Below are 27,406 nucleotides of genomic sequence, written 5' to 3' on the forward strand. Positions count from 1 at the left end.
ACTGTCAGCTGAGCATGGTGTTTCACCAACACACTGGAGGCCAGCTTGGGCTACACAGAGTTCTAAGTAGCCCCGGAGTAAGGAATGAGGTCCAGTCTCATAAAAACCATCAACCAAACAAAATTAGAAAGCTATGCTATCAGCATCAGTAAGAATTAAAATTGTTTTTATAAAACTGAACTTCATGGGGCTAGAGAGATGGCTCAGTGGTTAAGAGAACTGGGGCCTCTTGCATAGGACCTGGGTGCCATTCCCAGTGCCCCACACAGTGGCTCACAGCTGCCTGGAACTCCTGTTCCAGAGGATCTGGTGCCCTCTTCTGACCTCCGTGGAGACCAGGCACACACATAGGAAATAGACATACATGCGGGGAAAACATTCATACAATAAAAAATAAAATAAATATATAAAATTAAAAAAATAAATTTGAACTTCATTCATTTATAAATACTTATTGAATGCAACTATGTATCAGACTCCATCCACCCACCACAGAAATTACCAAAATACCATCTAATTCCTTCTCTCATTGGATAGTAGGAATAAATTTGTAATTTATCCTTCTGCTAACAGTGATAGTTAGATAATTATTAAGTCTGTGATATCTGCTAAGTAACATATTTCTGCTGGGAGTTCAGAAGTCAAATAAATGAGGATGCCTATATTCTAGCATCTCACTAGAAAAGTGAGTCACCACTGCAATTTCCTTTGCAGAATGAGATGTTTAAATGACAGTGGTCTAACTTTGTAGTTTTCTCTGTCTTCACCTTACACACAAATCTTTAATTTATTTGTTCTGGTGACATGATTTTATAATGCATATTTTCCCCACTTTACCTACTTTTACTGATTGCCTTGAATTGAACTTCTCATATATTTACCTTGAGATGAAGTCACCAGGTTCATTAAGTCTTTACTGTCTAACTCTGTATGTAGCCCTGGTTGGCTCAAATAGTTCCTTATGCCTCTGCCTTTGGAGGGCTAGATTAAAGGCATTCATACCTTTTGTTTTCTTTTGAAACACTGTGTCTCCCAAGCTAGCCTTGAACTCACTGTGTCGTTCACAGCCTCACAAGTGCTAGGATTATGGGTGTGCACCATCACACCAAGTTTAGAAAAAGACTTTTGAGCTTGCTCATCATTCTTCCTTCTTCCCCCCTTTTTTTGGTGGTGGTAGGTCATCTCAAGTGTGCATAACAAAGGCAAGTCACCTGCCAGGAACCAGGATCAAGACACTCAAGAAAGAGGAGCAAAGGTAAGCCAAGCCCCTCCAGTTCTGAGGACTGCTTTGGTTTCTTTTTGCCTAGCTGAACAGTGGTGGGTGAGAGCGGCCAGGTGTCCTGTGGGTTTCTGCTAGGTATGAACCTGGTTCTTGACAGGATGAAGCAGGGACCAGGTGAAGCATAGGTCAAGTGGCCTGTGAAGACAGCCAAGGACATCTGTGGCTCTCTTTCCTGTTTGGTTCTGCAGACTGGCTGGCCATTCCTAGAGCATGCTGCTCACAACTGGAAGTTTTCATTTACATATTGCTTTTCCCTAAGAAGATTCACATCAAAATTTACCTCTCCTGGGAAAAGAAAATTATTTTCATAATCAGTTAAAATTAATCACCCACTTTGTTTCCCTGCATTTGTTCTAATAGAATTTATTGACCTAAAAATTATCTTAGTATATGGTGTCAGGTAGGGTGAGTCTTCATTTTTTACCCCATCAAGGCAATTGGCTCATTATTCTAAAATAGGACTTGGTGGGCAAAATAGGATTTATAGAACAAGCCTGTCCTGGCTGGAGTTGTGGGAGGGAAGCCATGCTTCTGAGCTTGCTCTTCAATCAGCCTGTCTATCCTTGCATGCTCTGCTCCTTAGTTATTGGTGCCTGGCAATCAATCTTGTGTTCCAGTGGAGTGGGGATTTTTTTGTTCTTTCATATCACTTTCTAAAGTCTTACACAGTTATGTTCATTTATTTCTATGTAAATTTAGAGTCAGTTTTCACATATTAGTTTAATAATGTTTGGGGGTTGATTTGGGATGGCAGCACATTACTCTGAAGTTACAACCTTTTAGTTGTCTAGTATATTTTTCTCCCTATGAAATTATTTCTGTTCACTGATGTTCATAATCCAGAAAAGTATAAAGCCTTGTTTTTTTTTTTTCCTAGAAATGCTACATTTTGCTGGTGAGACTGTATTGCTTTCTAACTTATTTCAGTTTATAATCAGACTGCTGTTTGTATAATATTACTGTTTTGGTATTTGTTGAGAGAATTTTCAAATCACTTTAATTGTGTGAATCTTGATTTGTATTTTTTGTTTGTTTGCTTGCTTGCTCTTCTTTTTCTGAGAGGGTCTTGTGTAGTCTAGGCTGTCTTTGAATTCACTATCTAGCTCAGAGAGGCCTTGATCCTCCTGCCTCCATCTCCCAATGCTAAGATTACAGGAGCATCCAGCATGCAGGGTGTTTTTTTTTTTTTTTTTTTTTTTTTTTGCCAGAGCTGAGGATCGAACCCAGGGCCTTGTGCTTGCTAGGCAAGCACTCTACCACTGAGCTAAATCCCCAACCCCCAGCATGCATGTCTTTGGATCTGGATTCTTACATAAAAATGTTTCTCCGGGGTTAAGAAGATATGGAGCTACTGCAGGAGAGCTGAGTTCAGTTCCCAGCACCCATGTCTGACCCCTCAGAGCTGCCTATAACTCAAGTACCTGAAGGATCCCAGGCTTCTGGCCTCCACAACTCCTGAACTCAAGTGCACGGCCCCCAACACTTCCATATACACACTCAGATGATTGGATTCTTTTAATGGTTCTGAGTTAGTTGTTAAATAACACTAGTTTCTAAACTAATGAGAAAAGGGTTATTTTTGTTTTCTCTTTTGGGACTGTTATGCCTTATTAAAACACATTCAAAATGAGCAGCAAGAAGTTTCCTCCAGAGACTCAGCTTCTAGCTGCTATCCTTGCTGAATAGCCCTGTGTTCTGTGCAGGCACAGAAATGCAAAACCACCTGTTTGTCAGAGAACTGTTTCTTTAGCACGAAATCAATCAAGAAACTAATAGGCATGTTGTCTATTATCAACCAGTGGACAGCAAATCCCCATAGAGCCAGCTTGTCCTCCTCAATAAACACCACCCAATGGCGAGAGCAAAAATTCATTACTGCTGCTGCTAAGTTACAGCCCAAGTGAATAGCAGATCAGACTTAACCTAGTACCAAAAGCACACACACAGAATTGAAAATAAACCACAGAGAAATAGAAAAAAGTGATGGAGTTCTGTCTCTCTCAGAATTTACTATGTGAGCAAAAAAAAATAATAATAATAAGTAAATGGTTTTAAACAGCTAATGAATTGCATATCCAAGGCATCTCTGTTTAATTAGTTCTGGAAGGTGGGTCTCCTTGAGCACCTCAGTGGGACTTCTAAAACTGTCAGTGTATAATTTAAAAAAAATTTAAACAGTGTTTATAAAACTATGCAAAATGTGCAGGTGCCAAGTATTTATTTAACTCACTAGTGAGAGCAATAAGAGATGGTGAGCCTGGAGCAGGAAATAGAAGAGAATTAAGTAGTCAGATTTAGATACAAAATTAGTTCATGCCTTACAGGACAAGAAAGCTGTAACTTTGGTGCTATCTTTCATAAACAAACCCTTTGCCTCTCTGCCACATAAAATCGATACTCACCGCTGTCAAGTGAGAATCATCTGCAATAGTTAGGGTGCCCATGCTTGAAATCCTAGAACTTGGGAGATGGAGTTCAAGGTCATCCTTGGCTACATACAGAATGAGAGGCCTCCCTGAGCTATAGCATATTGAACTATGTCTCCAAAAACCAAAAATAATTGCTCGATCACTGTCATTTTCCGAAAGTCTATCTGTCAGGCAGCAGCATGAATAAAGGCAGTTATTTAGACAACCAGCAGATACTTAGGGAGGTTGCCATGTGCTTGGGACTAAAGTAGAAGGTGCCATTCAGTGTGTCTTGTTCTCTTTCTTGATGGTGTTGTCATTGCTGGCCTACTTCAGCGTTGGGAGCTCCAGCCTTCTCCACCACTGGACGGTTTGGTCGTGTGCACACCCTACTTTAATGTGCAGCAGGAGGGTGCCTGGGGGACTGGGCGTGGGGCACACCTTAATCCCTGTACTTGAAAGTTAAGCAGGGAGGTGGTGGGTTCCAGGCCAGCCTGGGTAAGGATGTGCTTACTGGTGTTGTTCTCTCAAAAGTGTTGAATGTAATCAAAGAAGCTAGAATTCTTAGCTCTCATAGCACTTTCAGCCCCTGCCCTTGTTTGAAGGGTCATCTTTGACATTGAATGATGTGGTTCTGAGAAGAGAAGGGGTGTTTTTGGCGCTGGGGGGGGGGTCACTTGATTTTGACTTTTCATTTCAATCACCTGTTTTCAACTTGAAGACTATTCCTGTCACATTCTCACTTGTTTCTTTTTTTTTTTTAATTAAAAAATTTTAAATTTATTTAACTTTATTTTATGAGCATTGATGTAAGGTGTCGGATCTCCTGGAACTGGAGTTACAGACAGTTATGAGCTGCCGTGTGGGTGCTGGGAATTGAACCCTGGTCCTCTGGAAGAGCAGCCCGTGCTCTTAACCACTGAGCCATCTCTCCAGCCCCCTCACTTGTTTCTTAATAAATGTTTCACATTTGACTTCTCTTCATCACTTTTACATTTTAATATTTTGTATTTTCCACACATATAATCACTTATTTCATTAGCGTTATACTCAAGGAATGTGGGAGTGCTTTCTTTTATGAATCCCAGATAGTGCCTTCTATTCGGGAGGAATTCACTATTTGGCTTGTTATAATGGGCCAGTGTCCACTCAACAGAGGTATACCTTACATTAGTGGTTTTGTCAGATAAAGCATAATTGAATGCACTTTAGTGAAGTCATGTAGGAAGGCAGATCCTAATCTAGTCATTTGGGTGCTGTGAAGAGCTTGGGCATCTCAGCTCCTACTCTGCAGTAGCTGGCATCTCTAGAAAGTTTGGCATGTTTTATTTTTCCTCACTTTCAAGAATACGTCTTCATTCTATGAAGGTAATTTAGTAATATAATTTTTTTCACTTTATCTACATGACTCATGTTGTTGTGCTATGTTATTTGCTATGTAAATTTAGAGCATCCTTATTCAGAAATAATTATTCATTATAATCACCTCCCTTTTAACATTAAATGTGTATGATCATCTACAAACTCAAAAGAGAATGTACATGGCGTGCTGTTTCATGGTGAAAGAAGTGTGTTCTAAGCAGAGCAGTGTTCTTCAAAGCTGTGCTTTTGAATTCCTATTTGTTGCATTGCTGTAGTTCTATAAAATTACTTTTATAAAATCACAGGAACTGGAGAAAATAAATTATATTTATTCTACAGTCCTTGTGTTATGGTTGAAGTCAGACTATTTTCAGTTTGTGTGTGTGTGTGTGTGCGCGCGCGCGTGCTTTTTGTCACTGAATCAGAGAATTGTATGAAAATTACTAACACATTTCTTGAATTTTGCATCTTCAGAGGCATGGAACAGCTCCACCTCCAATGAAACTGCCTCCGCCTTACAGAGCTCCATCTGTGGACAGTGAGGAAAGCGAGGAAGAGTGTGCCCTGGCCGACAGTGAGTTCCTTTGCATTATTTAGGATAGATGCAGAATTTATTAAATTATGTTGCCATACCTATTGTGAATCACAAATATAGGACTGTAGGTCTTCAGAAATGTGCATGAGCAAGTGTTAAAAATAAAGTTTTTATCTTCAAAACTCCTGTGGCTTTTATTTACTAAGCTTTTCTATTTGAAATTAACGAAGGATACTTATGAAAGCTAAGTTGCACAATGCTTTAATTTTATTAATTAGTTGTGAAACAAAAATGCTAAGTCCTGGGAATTGGGGTTCAAACCCTAACGATGTGAGTTGGGCATGGGTGCCAGTACTTGATTGCTGTCCTTGAAAAGAATGCTGACATGCCTTGTGAAAGCACAGAGACTCATCATGTCATGTGGAGGCACCGGGAATTTGTCTCCTGATTTATTGTGCAATAGTTGAGCCAACTATACATTTGGTAGAGGTTTACTGGAGGCTCTCTTTAAAGAAGTCACTTTTCTTTTACGTGTGCAGTCTGTACAGTTCAGCTTGGTTGCCATGTATACACTTTCTTTGGTGGGATATGGAAGTGGTTTAAAAAGTAGATAGTGACAGTGCTGTGCAATTTGTAAATGTACAAAAAGCTACTGACCAACATTTCCAAGGATGAATTTTGTGTCCTTTGAAACTATACATTGCATCTTATTTAAAAATGTTCCCTACCATAATAGAGAAAAGTAATTTTATATAAAAATTGAGAGTTGAAAGTGGGCTCTAGCAGTTTTTAGAACGTGGCCTTAAGTGTGGTCTCCTCTTAAGAGTAGTCAGTGCTTCATGAGGTGATGGTGAGGGTGAACAACGTAAATAGGCTTCGGTGAGCCACGGGGCGGTCTCTAAAGGCTTTGCTCTTCCTGTTGCTATTCATGATTAGTAAGCTCTCTTTATTATTTCTATAAGCAGGAATACATGGAAATGACATATAAAAATGTAACTGACCGTCAAGTTAGCGTTACGAAAGTAGGATGTGTACTCTGCCGAGCTCTGTGTCTTGCTTCATTTTCACTAGTTAACAAAGCCTGATTGAGTGTGATCCACTGTGTAGAAACAGTATCAGCTGTGAAATGAATAAACAACCCCTTTTCCCTTGGTGAGTCACCAGCATAACGGAGTATATGAAGGTTGGGGACATGGTATATAGTGGCAGATCAGCCTCGTCTCCTGGAGAGCCACTCCTCGGTGCTGACAAGCGTGAGCTCACTCTCTTGTTCTCGTACAGATAGTAAGGCAGCTGCTTAGAATGCCAGTTCTGATCCATCTGTGGCTCACGTTTGCTTATCAGTGGGCTTGGATGCCCTACAGTACTCTGCTTCATAGGACTGGTGTAACAGGCAGAAAAGTGTTTAAAGAACAGTACCTAGTGAGTACTCTGGTTACCATGTGCCAGGCATCTTTCTGAGGCATTACTTATATGGCAGCAATGTGATACCGTGACAACTTTCATCATAGAGCAGAGAAACTGGGGTTCAAAGACATAAAGGAGTGTGCCGAAGCCATACAGTTAATAAATGGTAGGAATGGGGTTCCCACCCAGGGACTGGGTAGAGCTTCCCTGCTGCTTAAAAGGCCTTACAATCCAGACAAAGGGACCAAGTGGTGTGGGCTTCTCATTCCACTTTCTGCCGTAACAGTTGAGGAAGAGCAGCATCCTCCCCAAGTCACCTGTGCACACACCCATATGCACACGTCAGTGAGGACAGAAGGATCCCGGTTACACTAAGTATTGAAGGATTTGTAATTTCTCTTGACTGCAGGAACGTTGATTTCATGGATTCTCAGCAAATCCAGATCCATGTGTTTCATTCTCAGTGTGAACACCCTCTCATCTTACACAATTGATTCACAGTTAGCCTCCAGAAATGCTGAATAGCTCACACTCCTTCCTGACAGCCTAAGCCTCTGGCAGCCTGCACTCCCTTTAGAACAGATCTCAGGAGTTTTCTTTATTCTGTGACTCTTACAAATTTAATATTTTGCTCATCAGGCCTACACTAAAAGTCAGTCAGGTTACTGTTTGTCTCAATTTTACTGTCCCAGAACTCAACTGTTTGCATTTTATGAAATATATTCCATAACAATTCCCAATGTCTGTGTTGAAGTACATGGTTCAGATTCAACTGTTGCTTTACAAGGCAGTGCTGATTTATAAGAAAGATTGCAACCAATGAGGTGAGACTCAGGACTGCAAAGCCCACTATCGGCTCTGTTAGTTAGTTCCGGAGTTCATGTATGTAAGGTTTGTAGGATGGATCTTACGTGTGAGTGGATACTGTTGAGGTGTAGTGGGAAAGTAGCCAGGAGTGTTTTGTCATGAGCTAGTGTTCTAATGAAGGAGACAAGTGACAAATAATAAGCTACTTTAGTAGTGATTGGCATTGAGTAATATACAGTGGAAGTAAAAATTAAATAGAAGATAAAATACAAGAGGTAGTTGAGAAAAGTCAGTGCATTGTTCGAGACCACGTGAAGTAGAATGAATGGTTCAGAAACTAAGATAGGATCCTCGTGGCATGGAGTTAAGTGTGGCTCATGCAGTCTTCAGGTAGTTGAAAATAACTGAAACCCTGCCCTTCATCAGCCTCTTAACTTTGTCAGCTGTCCATCCCTGTGAGAAAGGACCTGAGAAAGTCAACTTCTCAGAGGAAAAGGCTTCTTTTCTGACTAGGTCACTTCACCCTGTTGATCTGAGCACATGTCTGTGTAGCGCATCAGTTAGGAACATTTGACTCAAGAGCTGGTCAAATCATAGAGGATAGAAGAGAGAGATGACAGGGCGAGGAAATGAGACACCTGAGGGGTGTGGAATAAGAGAAAGAGGAGAGCCCGAGTTCCAGTATCCTTTATGAGCACACCCTCAGCACCTGACTTTAGCTCCCACCTAGACTGTAGAGAGAGCCTCCCAACAGGCCATAGACTGGCTGCCATGCCTTTAACAAATGATTCTTTTGTTTTTTAGATTTATTTATTTAATTTTATGTTTATGAATGTATGTATGTACCACACCTATACATGCCTGATGTCCACAGAATTCAGAAGAGGGTCTTGGATCCCCTGGAAATGGAGTTATGGATGTTAATGAACCAGCATGTGGGTGCAGGGATATGAACATGGATCCTCTGCAAAAGCAGCAAGTGCTCTTAACTGCTGAGCTATTTCTCCAGCCCTAACAAATGGGATTTTGAGGGACATACAATGTCTAAACCATGATAACCAGTACAGATGCATGTGTAGAAATATGCATATATATTTGAGCCAAAAGTTGTACAAATACTACTTTACCATGTGATGAATTTTGTTCTTTTTCTATACCTTTTTTGGTTTTTAAGTGCTGGTTGTAATTGGATTTATTTAATGACATACATTATGAGAAATATTAATCTAGACTTAAAGCTTTCAAATTTCAGAGTTCATCAGAGACACTTGTGAAGAAAGATTGGCAAGGCGTTGATTAATTGTCCTACCCACAGATTCAAGAGTCCTTAGATGTAGGAGGACCTAAACATTAATATCTCTAAACAATTCTCTGCTAATTCTACCACTTCAGACCCAAGAACCACCTTCTGAAAACTATTGATGGAGCATTAGAGTCATGGGAGCTGATGGATTTACTTAGGAATAATGTGATAGCTGAAGAGATTACAGAACAGTTAAGTGCACATACTAAATGGGCCTGAGTTTGGTTTCTAGCACCCATGCTGTACAGCTCACACCCACCTGTAGCTTCCCATCCTGGGGGATTCAATGCCTCTGCACCTGCACTCAACTGCATGTGCCTATACATGCATATAGTTAAAAACTTTATGAGGGATAGCACCTGCCTAGTGACCCAGCAAGGCAGTTTCCAGCGAACACTTCCATGAGCTTCTTAGGCCATGTTTCAGGAAGGTTTCCCTTATTCATCTTCAGTGGCTAACCATGGCATGCCTCTGTGGAGGTGAGGATGCTAGAAGCAGGCAGCCACTGAATTTAGCACCAAGTGATTGATGAGGAAGAAGAGAAGGAGGATGCTTACTAACATAACCTTAGTAAGTACTGCTCACGTTATTGGGAGAATTAAATACTGTACCCAATACCCACTGCATAATATATGACGCATTGCATTTTAGATGCCTTATCTTGCCTTGTTGAACATATTTCATGGCATATTAGAGACCAATTGTAAAAATCTTGTAATTGTAAATTAATCAGAGTTGTTGAATGTTAATTTAAATTTATGAAACAAGAATTAAGAGGTTGATAGATCAAATCAGTATTTAGCTATTGACAATACTCCTGTTGTTAGAATCTCAGGATCCCCCACCCCCGAGGCATGCACTGATATTGTGAAACTGATGTGTTAGCTTTAGCTGTCAACTTGAAACAGCCTAGAGTCACTGAGAAGGGAGTCTCAACTGAGGGACTGTCTTCAACTGAGGGACGATCAGATTGGCCAGTAGGTGTGTCTGTGGGGATTGTCTTAATTATTAATTGATATAGAAGGGGCCACCCTACTGGGCAGATGATCTTGAATTGTGTAATAAAATTAGCTGAACATTAGGCTTGCAAGTGAGTCAGCAAGCTGTATTCTCCCATTGTTTCTACTTCAGGTTCCTGCATGGTTCCTGACCTGATTTCCCTCAGTGATGGACCGTGACTTGGAAGGATAGGCCAAAGAAATCCCCTCCTCTGCTTTTAGTATGGGATAGCCTTACATACAAAATTGAAAAACATGTTTTGTCGGGGTTTCAGGATCACCCAGGACATGGGGACCTTACATATTCTACAATGACTCCTGGATCTGTTTTAGTTCTGTCTCCCACTCAGATTTGCATTTGTCTGTGAGAGAGATGCCCTGAATTTTTCCCACTTACCCTGTAAATCCTCTCAACAAAATGAAATGTTAAGTTCTTGTCACAAGCTGTTGCGGGCCATGACACAAATACAGCAGATAATAATTGATAATTCAGGTATCAACCCACCAGATGGATAGTTCTCTGATGGAAAAGAACCCCATTCAAGCAAGGCTTGTGGGACCACTGACTCTGAACACTGTTGCTTCTGTCTGTGATTTCACATGTGCAGAAACAGCTGTGGAATCTCCCCATTACCATGTATTTTCATGTAATGTATACATGTAATCTCATGATTGCATCTCAATCTTTGGGCACATATATCTATGGATGGTCAGGAAGATGACTTCTCATTAAGCTGTATAATTTTGATACATAGAAAATATACTAGGATATGCTTCATAACTAGACCTGTTCCACAAGGACTGCAAGACACTTAGGCCCTGTTTTTTACCACTACCTCAGACTAGCATAAAGAAAACAACAATTTCTTCTCAGTTCTAAAATAGCCACATACTATTAGCTGGTTTGGGGCCTCAGAACAAATTCAAACTAGACTGAACGTCTCTGTAATAGATCATAAGTTAAAACTTTACAGATATGCACAAGGATAGAGCCACAGGAATCTAACCAAGGTTATTAACACAAAGAAAGCTAAAATACTATGCTAGTTTCTCTAGCCAAGTCTGACTGATAACACAGACCAGCGGCCACTGTCTGGAAAAGTACCAAGTACCATGGTAAATGGCTGCGTTCATTATCATTTACTTAGGGAATGTGCTGTAACCTTCAGATGTAACTTTTGTAATTTTTTTTATTTTTGCAAAAAGCCTCCTGTTGAATGTGTATATAGCTGTGGAGAACTAGGAGGCTTAGAACTTAGGAAGAACTAGAGCTAAGAAGAATAAAAGAAAACGACCCTCACATCGTACGTAAGTCTTTTTCCCTCAGATAGATAGAAACCTATTCCTAAAATCCCTCAGATAAAAAGCTTCCTAAAGCCTCACTTCTCTGAGGATTTCTATTCACAACTCTGGAGCAGTTCTGGGAACTGGACTCCTGGGCTGTGTTAGGTTCTGCCCAAGGCTGACCTCTTAGTTTCTATTCTCAGTTTTGGTTTAAGCCCTTACTGCCTCCCATCTTCTCTTCCCAACTGGGAACTTCTGTTGTTTATTGTTTTCCTTCATGACAAGCGATGTGGATGCAATTCCATTCCCAGTCCCCGTGTTTGAAGCTACATTCTTCATTCCATGGTGTCTTAGTTAAGGTTACAGTTGCTGTGATGAAACACCATGACCAAAGCAACTTGGGAAGGAAAGGGTTTATCTCACTCACAGTTCCATATGACAGTTCAACATCAAAAGCAGTGAGGGCAGGAACTCAAGCAGGGCAGGAACCTGGAGGTAGGAGCTGATGCAAAGGCCATGGAGGAGTGCTGCTTTCTGGATTGTTCCTCATGGCTTGCTCAGCCTGCTTTCATATAGAACCCAAGACCACCAGCCCATGGGTGGTACCACTCACACTAGGCTGAGGCCTCCTCCAGTAATCACTAATTAAGAAAATACAGCCAGATCTTATGGAGACATTTTCTCAATTGAGGTTCCCTTTCCTGGGGACTCTAGCCTGTGTCAAGTTGACATAAAACTAGCCAGTACACATAGTTACAGTAACATGGTAACAGGGTTTACTGAGGACAGAGTGTGTGTGGCATAGTTCTTGGTAAAGCTTCAAATGCATTCTCATTTGATAGTTAGAAGAATCTTGAATTTCGGTAGTGGAACAAATGAATGACAGAGAGTGTCTGATCCATCTAGGACACAGTAGGGACAGGATGAGAATACTGTGCTGCTGCAGGGATACTCTTTCTTGCTGACCTCAGCATCCATCCAGTATCAGTGCATTCTATTTTCACATTTAAAAATTAAGATATAATTACATCATTCCTTCCTTCCCTTTGTTCCCTCCTTGCCCTCCGTTCACTCTCTCTCTCTCAAATTCATGATCTTTTTTATTGTTGTTGTTGCATATATATATGTGTGCATAAATGTAACTATAACCTTCTAAGTCCATTTAATGTTGCTTGTATGTATATGATTGCAGGGCTGGTCTTTAGTTATTTGGTAACCGACTAGGGTCTCCACGCTGGGGAAAAGTTCCCCCTGCCTCACTCTTTGTCCCCTTTGTCCAGGGGTAGAGCCCTCAGTGTCAGAGCATCTCTCCCAGCACCCGGATTCCTTGTGTTGCTTGCTCACACCCCCCTCATCTCAGCTGCTGTCTAGAAAAGGCTACTCTAGCTGATGGTTGGCTTTACATGGGCCATGTTTTTTTTTTTCAAGCCTTTGACATTAATTCTGCTACATTTTTGCAACCACCAAATAAGAAATTTTACACGAATTTTTTAAACAAGATTATGGTCAAGAACCAAGAGATAGGGACATGGATTAGTGAGTAGGTGCTTTCTGTGTGAGCCTGAAACCCTGAGTTTGAATCCCCAGCACCTACATGAAAAAAACTGGCCATGACTGCATGTGCCCCAAATGTCGAACACTTGGAGACAGATAGGCATAGCCTGGGCGCCTGCTGGCCAGCCAGTTGGGCTGAGACAGCATGCTTCAGGTTCAGTGAGAAACTCATTTGAAGGGAATAAGCCAGAGAGCAATAAAAGAAGACACCCAACAGCCTCCTTTTGCCTTTGCATACATGCACGTGTGTGTATGCACACACATTCACAAATAAGTATGTCTTTTTAATGAAGCAACTAGAACTACACAAACCAACTAGTCTTGAGCTGTTTGTTGTTACCTAGCTTTCAAGTGGAGAACAGAGGTATAGTGCCCACCATGGTGGGAATCCTATAGTCCTTCCCTGATACGATAATTCCAGAATAGAACATTGTCTTTGTGTTTTGTTTTTTCATCTCTTCCCCCTCTGTATCTGGCTTTATTATGAGCTATAATATACTTGCATGGCTCTTCTGGTCTTTCCTTCCCACAGTCATGTGTTACTGGTAGAATACTCATCTAGCACAGTATGTCAGTTATGAAGCATAATGATAACCTCCCATGGTGACTGGGCTTATGCAGATTATAAAGCCTCGATTATCAGACCTCATAACTTCATATTTTTCTTCAGTTTCTGTTTTGTTGTTGTTGTTGTTACATTCTTGTTTTGTTTTCTGAAACAGTTTTGTTATATAGGTCAGGCTGATCTTGAACTCATTCCCCTGCCTCAGCTTCTTGAGTGCTGGGATTATGGGAAATGAAGTTTATTAATGAAATTACTGTGAATTCAAGTATTTATAAGTGTAGAAGGGAAAACTAATAAAAAGTTCCTGCGTTAGAACTCATTCTTCACTTGTGGACCCCTACAGGGTGCGTTCAGTGTGTTTGCTTCTTCTAGTGGAGTCATACAGCCTCTGCCAGTGTCTGTTTCTTAACACTCAACACTCCACTGTTAAACTGTCCCCCAAGCTTTACTTGTCAGCACTTCTTTACTCCACGTCAAATTTCTTCAAGTGTTATTTGTGTGCATGTACACAATTACACATCTATACACTTTTTGATGATAAAAATGGTTTCACAGGAAATTTCTTGTGTGTTTTCATGCAGGAGATGAGGAACCTGCCCCAGAAAAACAAAATCTATGTCGAGTTTGGAAGAGGACAGGGATGTTTATTAGCCTTTCCATCCTAAGGAACCTTGTAGAGCCTGGAGCTCAGCCCCTGCACTCGTCCATAAACAGGAGAGCAGAAAGAACAGTTATCACACATGACATGGTTGTCAATCTCAAAAATTTAAATCTAAAATTATTTTGGCTATGATATGCAGGAGTACGTATGAATTATGCATGTGTCTGTATAAACACACAAACACAGATGTGTGCACCTTGCTGGTATTATCCACTTAGAAAAAGTTACACATTTGCTAATACTAGAGAAAAACCAGAAACTGTCAGGGTGCTGTCATCAGGAGAATAAAATGGTTGGGATATACAGTGACTGAAAGCTTGCCTCACACTCTTGAGGCTTCAGATCTCTAAAGCAGTCTAGAAGAATGACATGAGGGGCTGGAGAGATGGTTAAGCTGTTAAGAGCACTACTAGCTGCTCTTCCAGAGGTCCTGAGTTCAATTCCCAGCAACCACATGGTGGCTCACAACCATCTACAATGAGATCTGGTGCCCTCTTGTGGCATAAAGGCACACATGCAGATAGAGCATTCATACATTAAAAACAAGTCTTAAAGAAAAAAGAGTAACATGATTTGAATCCAAATCCTAAGTGAAATATACTTTTAGTTAATATGAGAACTTGAAGTTCTTTTGACTTGTGAATGAAATGCCAGGAAACTTTGGAAAATAAAAGAGGGTAGAGAACTATCCCTTCCACTGCTCTGAATTGGTGGTCGCCCAATTCTGTGCAGAGCTTGTACCTTGTGCCACCATCGCAGCTGAGTGCTTTGTGGTAGGGCTGTCTTTGCATGGGAAAATATGTTTCAACATCCCAAGTCTCTGTGGGCTAGATGTGGCTAGATGCAGCAACACCTTCCCACCCACTTTTCGTGTGAACATGAAAAATAGCTGCACACATTGCCAAGTGTCGACTGGTCTCAGTAGAAATAGAGGGTCGACTGTCACTGGCTGGGATTTGAAGGGATAATCCTACACACTGAAGTGTTCCAGGACTAGGGCTGAGCTGACATCAGGCTTCATGGAATTGTGAGGGTTGTAGCAATGTTCTAAAATTGAAACACTGTACTGAACAAAAGCTACTTACCTTAGAAAGTAGGCTTTTGTTCTACGGGAAGAGAGTAGATAGCCAGGAGGAAGCCATGGGGCTAGGAACAGAAAGCGGAGAATTAATATCTTGATTGTGGACAAAAAGCTGAGAGAGTGAACGGAAAGTGGGATGGCCATAAACTCTCAAACCCTGCCCCAGGGACTGTCTTCCTCCAGCAAAAGGTTCCATGCCCTCCCCCAGACAGCACCACCAACTAGGAGCCAAAAGCTGAGTCTGTGGGGACAGGTCTCATCCAGACCACTGCAATTCTTTAAGTTTATTAAAGTCATAGACTTGTGCATTTGCAATGTGCTACTTACTATTGACGTTCCAATCATTACAACTCAAGTTATGAATTAAATATGACCCGTACAAGGGATAGTGAAGTGGTAAACAGGTCTCCATGAAAGGAGGAGGAGAATTTAAGTCGCATGCTGCCTTAAAGAAGGGAAGGAGAGTCAGTGTCTTCTGTAGTGAGAGGAGGGGCTTCAGCGTGGTAAAGTGCACCTGAGCTTTGTCAAAGTTTGAGGCTGAGAATCCTGAGTCCAAGAGTCATTAATTTGCCCCAAACTACAAAATGGGGTATTGATGAGGAAGGACTAGTCCCAAGTCTCAATTGTGGGCTCCGCCCCCCAATGCTTGCCTGTAAATGTGGAGCAAACATATGGCAAACAAAGGTCTGTTGAGCAGCCAGTGTGGACTCTGGTTGTCTCTGCCTCGTCAATAGATGTCACTGCAGTCAGCAGTAGTTACTAGCCAAGCCAGTAAAGAGCTTTGAGAATGCTCACTGCCAGTTAGCAGGCAGCATGAGGAGCTTCGGCCAGCTCTTACTAAATACATCCGCATTACGACCTCCTTTTTAGTTTTGGTAGTGCAAAATTCAGGGAAGATATAAGAGGACAGGCTAAGATAAAATGTTTTAGTTTTATAAATGATTTTCCTTATTTCCTATGTAGTTCATTTCCTTTCATGAACTTTTTCTACTTATAATTAAGTGAAATAAGTAGCATTTTTATACTAGCTATATGATTAGAGGTGGGTGATACTGGTTTCCTATTTTAACTTTTTTGAAATGTTCTAAGCTTCAGCCCTTGCTGTAATTCAGGTGAATTTAACAGAAGTGTACATTTAGAAAGGGCATTATTGAATACCTTTGAACTGTATTTAAATTTAAATTGTCCTGTGTGTTCTTGACTTTTTCCCCACTTAACTCATGGTGCAGTAATCACAATAATTCTTTTATCTCCAGTTTACACAGAAAAATTTGTGTCTGTAGTTCCTACAACACTGAGGTGATAGACAGATTTAGAGTGTAATGGAAATTACAGACATCTTTGCAGTTTGCTATATGCTATTTAGGTGTGCTGGCCTGGCCTGGGCAAAGTAGGGTGGATGAAGCGGCTTCAGTTTTTGTTTTATTTGTTCCTTCTTCTAACAGTTTCTGTACATTACTTTTCCACCCTTAAGTTTTCTTCCCAAAGCTTACTTCTATTTAAAATGTCAGAGACACTAATGAATCTAATGAAAACATTATATAGTTTGGGCTGATACCTTTGTAATAAACATGATTTTGTGCTGGAAGCAGTGAGGAAGAAAGATATAGATGATTATTCTGAACTGGGGTCAGACTCAAATCCATAGCTCTTTTAATTTGCATTGGAAAGATACTGTCCCCCAAAGTATTGCTTCTCAGCAGGAAAATTGGACATTAACATGATATCAGTTCAAGTTGGCCACAAAATAAACAGTTGCATTTATATTACCTCCTGCTCTGAAATAGAGCTATCTTCTGTGTGTGAGCAGGGTGACTAGTGAGTGTCACGGCCTGCAGTATGCAGTCCCTCTGTGGGCAGGGTGACCGAGTGTCACAGCCAGAATCGTGCAGCATCCGAGGATCTGACTGGAGAACCAGGGATTTTTGCCTCTCTCCGGCAGACTTCTCTAGGCAGCTTTTTCCTAGTAGCAGATGTGACTGTTAGCTTGAGGGAGCGATTGAAATTAGCTTAATTGATTGTTTCTCATGATAGAAACAGACCGATAGGTTGCCTTAAAAAAGAATAAAATCTGAGGAAAAAAGGAAATAGGCCCAAGGTCGTGAGAAGAGAGAGGCAGAGGCTGTGGGGAGAGTGGCGCTGCTTCCAACACCGACTGTCAGGAGTGCAGAAGCCCTGAAGGGAGCCCTCCTGCAGCATGGTCCACGGGGGATTCCCAGGTAAGGCTTCTGTTGCTGATGAGATCTGCAGGTCTTGCTGAATGCAGTCAGATGCTGTTTGAATGCTGGTGCAGGATATCGGTTCAAAGAGCTCAGCAACAGTAAGTAAGCTAAAGCATCTCTTAAATGAGAGTGAGGGCACTTAGGCATGTGCAAAGTGGATGCATGCTGGAAGCAAGCCTCACCATGGCTGAAATCGTCCTTAGAATGTTTTTGGTAAGTGAGGCACTGTATCAGACTGTCAAGAATATGCTAGTAGTTTCTGCGCCAAAATCCTTAACACTCAGGGCATGCAGTATACTTGCCTTTCAGCGTCGGGATTGAGAAGTAGGTCTCCTGGACATTTATTAGTATTATTGCTGCAATTTGTGGCTTCACTATGATGAAAAGGCAAAGGTATTTATGTTAGAATGAAGTATTCTGATTAATTTTAAAGCTGAGGAGTCAGCATTTTAGCTGTAAATGAAAGCAGAGTTGTCACTAAGGAACTAGCAGCACACAAAAGGCTGTTTTTTTCTAAACTGTAAATAGTCCCTGAATACTATTTGATCACTGTGACCAGCCTGCAGCTTTGATTCATTAGGTGTGGTGGGGGCTCAGCCTCCGCAAGCATCACCAGCAACTTCTTGTTAAATATACATTCTGACTCTTGTTAAATATAGCTCCTGTTTGACTTTTTAAAAATTAATGTGTTAGAACCAGAGCTCTTTTTTATCCAGTTAGGTTGTGAGATCTTTAGAACCAATAAGGGTCTTCTTAAGTACCTTTGTCTATGGGGACAGTTTTACTCAGAGTCTGATGCAATGTGACTTTCTTTTTATTTTCGTCAGAATGACTCAAATTGGGTTTTCTCCTGCACCAGCAGGACATATGCAGCAGTCCCAATATAAGCGAGCAAGCCTTATTCCTGGCTGTTCTCTCAAGACAACTGAGCATGAACTTTGCTCTGGACTGCCACATCACTTCTGGGCATTTTGGTGTGAGGCTGCTTCATGACCTACTATTCAGTCTGCGTATTTAGTTTCCAGGAAACATTTGAGCTATTAAACCTATGCGTCACAGATTGCCCATGGGGACAACTGTCTACATTGTGCTTGTTTCTGTTCTGCAGTTAGAACTGCTTTCGTTAACTAACTGTCATCTTTTCAATAATTCCTTCTCAAACTTGCATTGACAAAGAAACTGTAGGGATGACCTAGAGCCTGGTGGGTCTGGCTGCTTTGCTCTAGATTCCTTAAGCCATGGGCTCATTGTGTTTGTATTTCAGTCTCTCAGTATTTGTTTTTGTTTGATTGGTTTTGTTTTTCCTTAGATCAATCCAAATTATAAATATATTTCAATCTCCTCACAACCCTGAAGTTGCTATTGTCCATGCTTCAAAACTGTGGTAAAACCCCCAGGAGTTGCCATAGCAGCTTTCTGGAAACTGCATTATGTGGATGCAATAATTAGGAATGGTCATGTCCATTGCATTTAATCAAAATAATATATGAACTCCGTTTTAAAGCCGTGATTAGCTATAAATACATGCTGTAGTGGAACATGTGTGTGCTTTGTATTTTGTTAATAGTGCTCAGGGATAATTCATTATGATTTTTATAGTCAATATCTTCAACATTAAAAAAAAAAAAAAACTCCTATCTTTATACATTTAACTCCAAGTTAGTTTTTAAAGGTTTGTTTATTTATTATCTGTATAGACGTGGGCCTCCATGAAGTTATGCGTACCATCTACCTGTAGGTACCCACAGAGGTCAGAGGACAGCAGATCTGGAGTCACAAAAGGTTGTCAGTCACCTAACATAGGTGCTAGAAACCCAATCTGGGTCCTGTGAAAGAGCAGTAGGCACTCTTAATCACTGAGCCATCTCTCCAGCCCCTAAATTCAAAGTGTATTTATGTCTAATGTCATGGTGTTCATTGTTTCTGCACTCAGTTAATTTTATATGTGTCTGTCTGTCTGTCTATTTATTTACTTATTTTTATTTTGTTTGGAGTGAGGAGGCTGTTGGTGTCTTATAGGCGTAAGCATGATGATGTACAGTCTAACATGATCCTGTCTAGAAATAGGAAAGTATGTGTGAGCCAGGTAAGGTGTGCACGCTTATCATTGCAGCATTTGAAACCCGAAGTACAAAGGTTCTTGAAGACTTTGAGAGTAGGCTAGGCTACATAGTGAGACAGAGAAACTGGGGGCTGGGAGAGTCAGGGGGGGGGGGGAGAAGGGAGAGAGGGACCAACAGAGACAGAAGAGAAAGTCCATTGAGAGCAAAGAAGCACTGTAGACAGGGCCAGTGGGAGGGAAAGGAGAGGAACTGACCAGGTGCCTCTCACACTGTATTCTAAAGTCTACAAGTTCAAGTATTTTCTGAACTAGAAATTATAGTTGTAGCTAACCTAATGATCTGGTATGTTAGGACACTGAAATATAATTTCTAGTTTCATTGATTTCCTTTTTTAAATGTTTACTGTATACCCTGCTACACTTTATTTTCTTTATAGTTCTCGTATAGTTTTATGCATTATTGGTCTTATTTTATAGGTGAAGTGTACATGACTCCATAGTCTGTGTTTTTAACAAATATTAACTGCGCATAATTTCAAGTAATTCACTCCATTTGCTGAGTCTAGTTGACAATTTTCCTCTTAGTTGGTAATATTTTTTTTGGTTTTTTGTTTGTTTGTTTATCTACTCATTGGGCAGATGTGCAAATTAGATTACCTTACCCCTAAAATATGCTGATGGGTCTAAATTCTGAAAAAAACCATCCACTGCATTCTCCAGCACTCCACATTTTAATATTGAAGGTTCCCATTCAAGCAAATGAGACTGAATTGGGAAAATTACAGTAATGGAGGTGTGCTATGAACTGAAGGGCATACCTCATGGTTTAAGGCACAGCATGAGCCAGACCTCCCTCCCCGTACCAGCAGATTTCTCTCCCTTCATTGAAAAATTAGTGCATTCAGAGAAGCAGCAGGTCTCCAGGTGTTAACCAGATGGAAATGGGTGAGTTGGTGGCTTCATGAAATGTTTAGGGGAAAATTTGGAAAAATTGTACTTTGAGTCATTTCTTATTTCCGGGTTTGTCCTGGTTGAGATGGGTGGGTGGTATTCGTATCTTATTCAGTAGTGTCTTGAATTGCATTTGGGTCTTTGCTTGGTCTTAGCTTCAGGTACTCAATATCCTACAGTATCTGCTGCCTCAAATCTTAACGAATAGTACAGATGCTGCAGGTACATCCTGGGAATGGGAGTCCTCAGAGTCTCATGAAGCAAGATCTTGCAGTATGAGCATTTTAGGGGAGAGATGGTTGTCTGATGGCTAGAGGACCAGCTTCCTAGCTGAGTGGTCCCCAGGAGATGCTGCCGTGGCTTGGTTCCTTTTTAGTTTGTGTTTTTTGAAAGCAGCGCAGTGTGGCCTGGACCTCACCATGGCCCAGGTCGGACCTGTAACAGTCCTCTTTCCAGATGTGGGTATTTCAGACATGAGCAACCAGACTTCTTGGGAAGGTGTTGATGTGTCTGCAGGGATACAGGATGCTGGCATTCTGTGTCAGCAGTGACTGGACCTGCGCTGTGTGGGACTGCCTCCTGTCATGCTCGCTGCTCTGCTTCTTCAGATGTCAGCCATTCTGATAAGTGTTGGATAACTCGTAAGTGTTCAGTTCCCGGTTTTGATCATTCTTTAATGAGTGACATCGTGGTAGGTAATCTGGGTTGCAGAGTAGCAGAGCCTGTGGAAATTTCCTGTTCTTCAGCCCTCTGAGATCTGTAATATGTTTTCTTAGGTTTAATTACTACTTACCTTATAAACATGGTGTCTATGGCTTGTAGTGCTGTGTATATGTTGTGCCTTTTTTTATTCTTAAGTGAAAAGTTACAGAACCTTTCTGTAAACAGAATAGTTCTCAAAGTATGGCCCACTAACTTCCATAGGAATGTTTTACTTCTGTCTTTGACCCCATGAAAGGAGGGCCAAAGTCATAGAAGAGGCTAAATAGTTCACTAGCCTAGGAACAGAGTACTAAATAAGGAGAACAAGAGGGAGTGACAACCTGCTGACTGTGGGGTGTAATTATTACAGATAATACACAGACATGAGGCCTGGGATTGTGAAAAGGAAGTGAAGCCCAGGAAGGAAGGAAGGAAGGCCGTTATCAGATGTGCTTCAGGGCATTTCACTATGCGCTCGCAGGCAATCCCAGCTCAGAATTGCTATGGTTTTCACATTGTATATTAAACATCCTGGAAGACTAATCAAAGGCAGCCCAAGGTTTTCAGTGCAAACCCCAACCCACACTCTTCTTCCTTGGCTTTGTTGTAGAAGCTGAACACTCAGGACTCAGACCTGGAGATTTAGGAAATTGGGTGGCCTTTGCTCCCCCAAAGCACTCAGGAATTCACTCTTGAGAGACTAGATACAGGCCTTCACCATGACTGCAGGTGCCCTTCAATCCAGTCAGTAAGACTTTGTCCAATGAGCACCTCCTTGACTGATTCTGGGTGATGCTAGTAGCATAGAATTCCACTAAAGTTTAAGCAAAGATGACTTGCCTGAAGAGGGTGAGTATATTCAGTGTCTCATCCTCAACATCTGAAGGCCACAGTCCTGCATGAGTTAGCTGTGTGCTTTCTGGGTGCCATGGAACATTGATGTCGTGGGGATATAAAAGTAAGTGGAACCTGGTTCTGGTTGAGTGCCAGTCCTCTGAGGGAGACAGCTGCAAACACCTTTGCACCAGGCAGGGAAAGCATGGCTTCAAGAGTTCCAGGTAACTTTTTGAATCCGTGACTTAGGTAGAATGTGGGCCTGTTTTCTACAACGTAATATTTTGGGGCAGTTCACTTAGAACTTCCCAGCGCCCAAAATTTCTTATGTCTAGGAGGGTCTATGAAAGTATTATTACATGAGATCATTTATTTGAAGGTAACTATCTATGTAGCATCATTAACATTATAAACTGGAGTTGGGAATTGCCCCTAAGACTGTAGGTTGGTGTCAAATAGCGGCTTCTAGGCTTGCTTTCTCCTTGCCTGTGCCACTCACTTCTTCCTCTGAGGACCAGCCTGTCTTTGTCTTTTCCTTCTTTTGTGAGGATAGCACTTGATCACTAACTGATGTGTGAAATCCTGTTCTGGTCCTTCCTGTCAGCTGCTTTCAATGTGGGATCAGGTTAAAGCTGTTATATCTTTGTGTCTGAAAAAAAATATTGAAAAAAAAAAAAAACTGATGTTAAAGCTCAAAGCAAGGTCATAAATGCTTTACAGCTCTGACAATACCAGCCCCTGAGCTAACAACGTCTGCTGCTCCGTGGGAAGGGTGTGGGTGACAGACATCATCTGCTGGTTTTGACAGTCTTTGGTATCTGTTTTGTGTCATTGTCAGAGTTCTAGCTGCCGGATGTTCAGAACATAATGGTTTTTTGCTAGCTTTTTCAGGTATATGGGAGAAATGTCGCCTCCATTGGGGAGCCTTTATGTACAGCTTGTAGTCTCCTTCCTGACTCACTGGTTGTTTAGATAAATGGACACTTAGGTCACAACAGAACCTGAAGTACAGTGTTAAGGCCACACTTCTTAAAATAGGTATTCTTTCGTTATTTAAAAAAGTATATATAATTTACCACCTAACACCCTTTTCACATATCTGGTTTCATAGGGCTTAGCGATTTATTTTATTGAGTGTGTGTGTGCATGTGCACATGTACTGCACGTGTGTAGAGACCAGGAAATACCTTGCAAGTTGGTTCTATCCCTCCACAATGGGTTCCAAGGATTGAACCAAGGTTGTCAGGGTTGGTGGCAAATACCTCTTACTCACTGAGCCATCCTGAAGGCCCAAGGAGTCAGCTGTTTCCACTGATGCAAACCAGCTCTTCAGAACATTTTCATCCTCCTAAACTGAAACCCTACAGTCATTAAACAGCACTGCTTTCCCCCTGTCCCTAACCTCTTGGCTCCTGGTAACCACCATTGTATTTCCTACCTTTGTGATTTTGACTATACCCCACTAAAGGGAATCACATGCATCCTGGCAATTGTATATAATTTTGGAGCAATAGCTCTTCATGTCCTTTGCTCATTTTTTAAAGTGAGTTGTTTCATTTTGTTGATGAATTACAAGTCTTTCAGTGTATATTCAAGATATGAACCACCTGTGGATGGTCTTCTTTCAGATTGTGGCATCAATCGGTTGATGAATGAAACTTTAATTTTGATAATCATCCCCATTTGTCTGTCTTTACTTTTGGCATCATATTGAAGAAATCGCTACCAAATCCAGGTCAGGAAGCTTTTGCCTTGTTTCCTTCTAGAAATAGTATAGTTGGCATTTGGACCATTTTATGAAGCCCGTGGATGAAAGCGGGCAAGATTTCCCTTTAACCCATAACCAAACTGAGGCTGGACTAAGTAAATGATCTGCCCAAGATTTCTTGTCTAAAAAGTAGAGGCAGGTTCTTAACCCTCTTCAGTAGTTCCTCCCCACAGTCCCACACTGACGCCCCATAGCCTCAAAACTGTGTGAACACCCTGATGTCCTGTGCATCAGTAAGGAGACCTTGATGGTGGCTTCTTTCTTTACCTGAGGTCTCTCTTTTTTTTTTTTTAAAAAAAAAAAAAAGATTTATTTATTATATATACAGTGAATGTTTAGCCTGCAGGCCAGAAGAGGGCACAAGATCTCATTACAGATGGTTGTGAGCCACCATGTGGTTGCTGGGAATTGAACTCAGGACCTCTGGAAGAACAGCCAGTGCTCTTAACCGCTGAGCCATCTCTCCAGCCCTACCTGAGGTCTCTTCATGTGCTGTTATTTCAGAAATTCTGGCACTCAAGCTCAAGGCTCTGTGTGTGCAAGGCAAGTGCTGTACTGCTGCGCTATGCTCTCAGCTCTGTTGAAAACCTCAGAAACTCAGAGGCCATGGATAAAATTATTAAATATGAGTATTTAGTACTGCTTAGTGTTATTTGAATGAAATGAACTATGTTTAGGTCACATTATAGCAAATGATAAAATTCATGTTTTTTACTCTTAAACTAGTTTCCAAGGACTCGTGGGATCTTTTGTCACTGTTTAAGAATTAATTTCTGTGCAACCTTGTGCCTGTTAGTTAAACCCTCACAGTCTGTTTACTCTTGTGTAAAATAAAGACAATTATAAGAATAATTTTAAAACATGCTGTGTAATTAAAACTGGTTTAATGGAAATTTTAGGAGCTCTCTAGGAGATAAGAAAAACTGTGTCTGCTGAAGGAACGAACTTCAGGCACAGAGATATGGTAGGTAGGAGGCACCATGCTGCACTCTTTACATTTTTAACAGAGTCTGAGGTTCCTTGGGCTGGAAAAGGGATGGAGATGTAAAGATAACTATTTTGTAAGACGCTAATAGGTACAATATAGCAAAATGGAATTTGAAAAGTAGCTTTTTCTTTAACTTTGCCATGTATCCTTTAATAAAGATCTTTAACCCTACAGTTTGTTTCTAAATAATAAATAAACATGTGAATGACCCAAAAAGACATCATTACTATTATTACTATTTCAATCTTTCTAGGCTTTTACTCATTGCAGTAGGAGTGTGCGTGTACATGTACATGTGTGTGTTATTGTTGTTAATATGAGGTACTGAAGGGAAAAAAACCAGGGCCTTCCGCTGCAGCATGGTGGCACTTGGGAGGCAGAGGCAGGTAGGTCTCTGTAGCTTTGAGGCCAGTCTGGTCTACATAATGAATTCCAGTACACCAAGGGATACATAGATCTTGTCTCAAAAATCCAAAACTCCAGACCTTGTGTGTATGTTTGGCAAATATTGTACCATTGGGACTGTATCCCCATTCCTAATAAGAATCAGTTTAAGTACTGAAGTATTTCTAAGTTTGTGTTTTTATATATCATTTATATATTTATGCTGCCCCTGCAGCTCTGCCTTTACTGTTCAGAGGTACTTTCTTCCCTGCTGGTGCTAACAACACAGTGTGGAACAATGAAGGACTGATGACAGCTAGACAGAACATTGTTGCATCTCAATTAGAGTTCTGCTTCCTTCCTCTCTGAACCTTACTCTGACAGTTATTTGAAATAATACTGTGTTCAAGGCCTGACTGCAAGAACATGCAAAGAGAAGAGTTGGCTTCCGTTTCCCTCACTAAGGGGCCAGGTCACTGGGCAGATACCACATCATAATTCCTTTCTACTTTCTTCTACACTTTAATTATCTGAAACTATCATTTTCCCTCCTCCAGAAAATATAATTAAACACCTAATGCTGTCAGTGCCAGTGCTGGTGACAATGAACTGGCGCCCATAGGGATTTTTGCTAAGCAGCTTTGCTTGAGGCGTTGACTGGAAACAGAGTCTACTCAGTTCATTCACCTCTCTGCTGGGCTTTAACCACAGGGTATTTGTAGCACAATACTTCTGTGGAGACTTAAACAAACAAAGAAAAACCCACCCCTGTTTTGAAATGCACAATGTAACACAAATGATGGTAAAGAATGCTTTTTAAATTGTATACTGTTTTCAAATTGGAAACATTTTTGGTGGTTTCTCTCTCATACTTGGGTCTTGTTTCCCGGCAACTCTACCACTGACCCACATCCCAGCCCAACGATAGTCTATAGAGGTCTACTAAAATAATCTAATAAAGCCAACTCCTTTGTCCCATCCCCAGAACATAACAGTTTGTAGATTTGGCAGAGAAGCCCTAACTCAGCTGATCCATGGACAATAATTTGGGGAATAACAGGTGTAGTAGACTGTTGCTCTGGCAGCAAAGCCTCATGGGCACAGAGTGTAGCGGGAAGCCTGTGTACTTGAACATGGGTGTGTATGGTACTATCTTCCCTTTTGACATGGATATGCTTCCCCTCAGGACTAACCTGATTTCATGTTGTTTTAACCATAAATGGTCAATGAACCTGTATTTGTCTTTTTAGATTGATCATTTATCAACTCTCTCCCCCACTGCATGATTGCCTCAAAGCATCTTCACATCTCTCCTCACCAGAGGGCATTGGCTGAGTGATCAGTCTCATGACCTGAAATAAAGACAGAAGGAGCTGGGCCAAGACCTGTGGAAGTGAGAATCGAAGATGGCCCACCTGTAACTCCAGTTCTGACCTGACCCAGTTGCCTCACTGTTGAGACTGATCGTAGAAAAAGTGACTTGAGGAATTTTGGATTCTGTTATTCAATATGCCATGTTTTGTGATTAAGCTCTCAGACCTTCAGTGTCTTTGATTTAAGTTCTGGACTGGCTTCTTTGTCTCTCCAAACTAAGTATGGCTGTTGGTTAGGTTTGTACATGTCAAATCACTGTCTGGTGTCTCATGACTGAAAGAGCCCAATCTAGTTCAGTCTTTACTTTTTCTTTTAATTCACCCCTATAGTAAGTAGCATAGTAACTTGTGGAACTGGCATTCAGAATTTTCTATGAATAAATGGAGAAGAATTAATTATTACTATGTCTTCTTAAATTACTTTTGCTCTCTTCCCCTGGATACCATTAATCCAGTTTATATCCATTTCCTGTCCCTCGTAGGTGCAGAGTTGAGTCTTGCTAAATGGCCAGGTTTCCTGTTCCTCCTTGAGCCGTCCTTCCCACTCCAAACACTGCTAAAGCATCGCAGCATCCCTAGGTTTATAGCTTCTCGAACACCTAGCTCTAGCTGTAGTTCCAGAATTGTCTTCTCTGTTCCCAGATTCTGGACAGCCATTGTCCTTTGTTCGTCCCTAAGGCAGCCCATTGTCACCTCGTCTGTTTCTCTTCTCTCAGCTCCCTTGTCTGTCTTCCCATTCCCTCACTCAGACTCGCAGACAGCTCATAACCCTTAATGCTTTTGTCTTCTTCATTTTCTGTTACAATACACTAATTTTGCCTCTTTTTTCTCATCACTCCACTGTGTTCTTGATTTTCCTGTACCCTCTGTCTTTC

General features: G+C 41.2%; 1 protein-coding gene across 2 annotated transcripts in view; it reads left to right on the forward strand.

Annotated features, from left to right (window-relative positions):
• The window catches only part of Patj (PATJ crumbs cell polarity complex component), a 325,946-nt gene that overhangs the window by 138,007 nt on the left and 160,533 nt on the right, over window positions 1-27,406 (forward strand). The window contains exons 26-27 of one of the 2 annotated variants that reach the window (XM_036177074.1): window positions 1,178-1,255; window positions 5,527-5,626. In XM_036177074.1, the coding sequence (XP_036032967.1) occupies window positions 1,178-1,255; window positions 5,527-5,626 (178 nt within the window). Of the gene's footprint in view, window positions 1-1,177; window positions 1,256-5,526; window positions 5,627-17,084; window positions 17,467-27,406 lie in introns of those variants that run through there. The other variant, XM_036177075.1, reaches the window with a different exon arrangement.

This window comes from Onychomys torridus, chromosome 2 (assembly GCF_903995425.1).
Source record: "Onychomys torridus chromosome 2, mOncTor1.1, whole genome shotgun sequence".
Taxonomy (NCBI): Eukaryota; Metazoa; Chordata; class Mammalia; order Rodentia; family Cricetidae; genus Onychomys; species Onychomys torridus.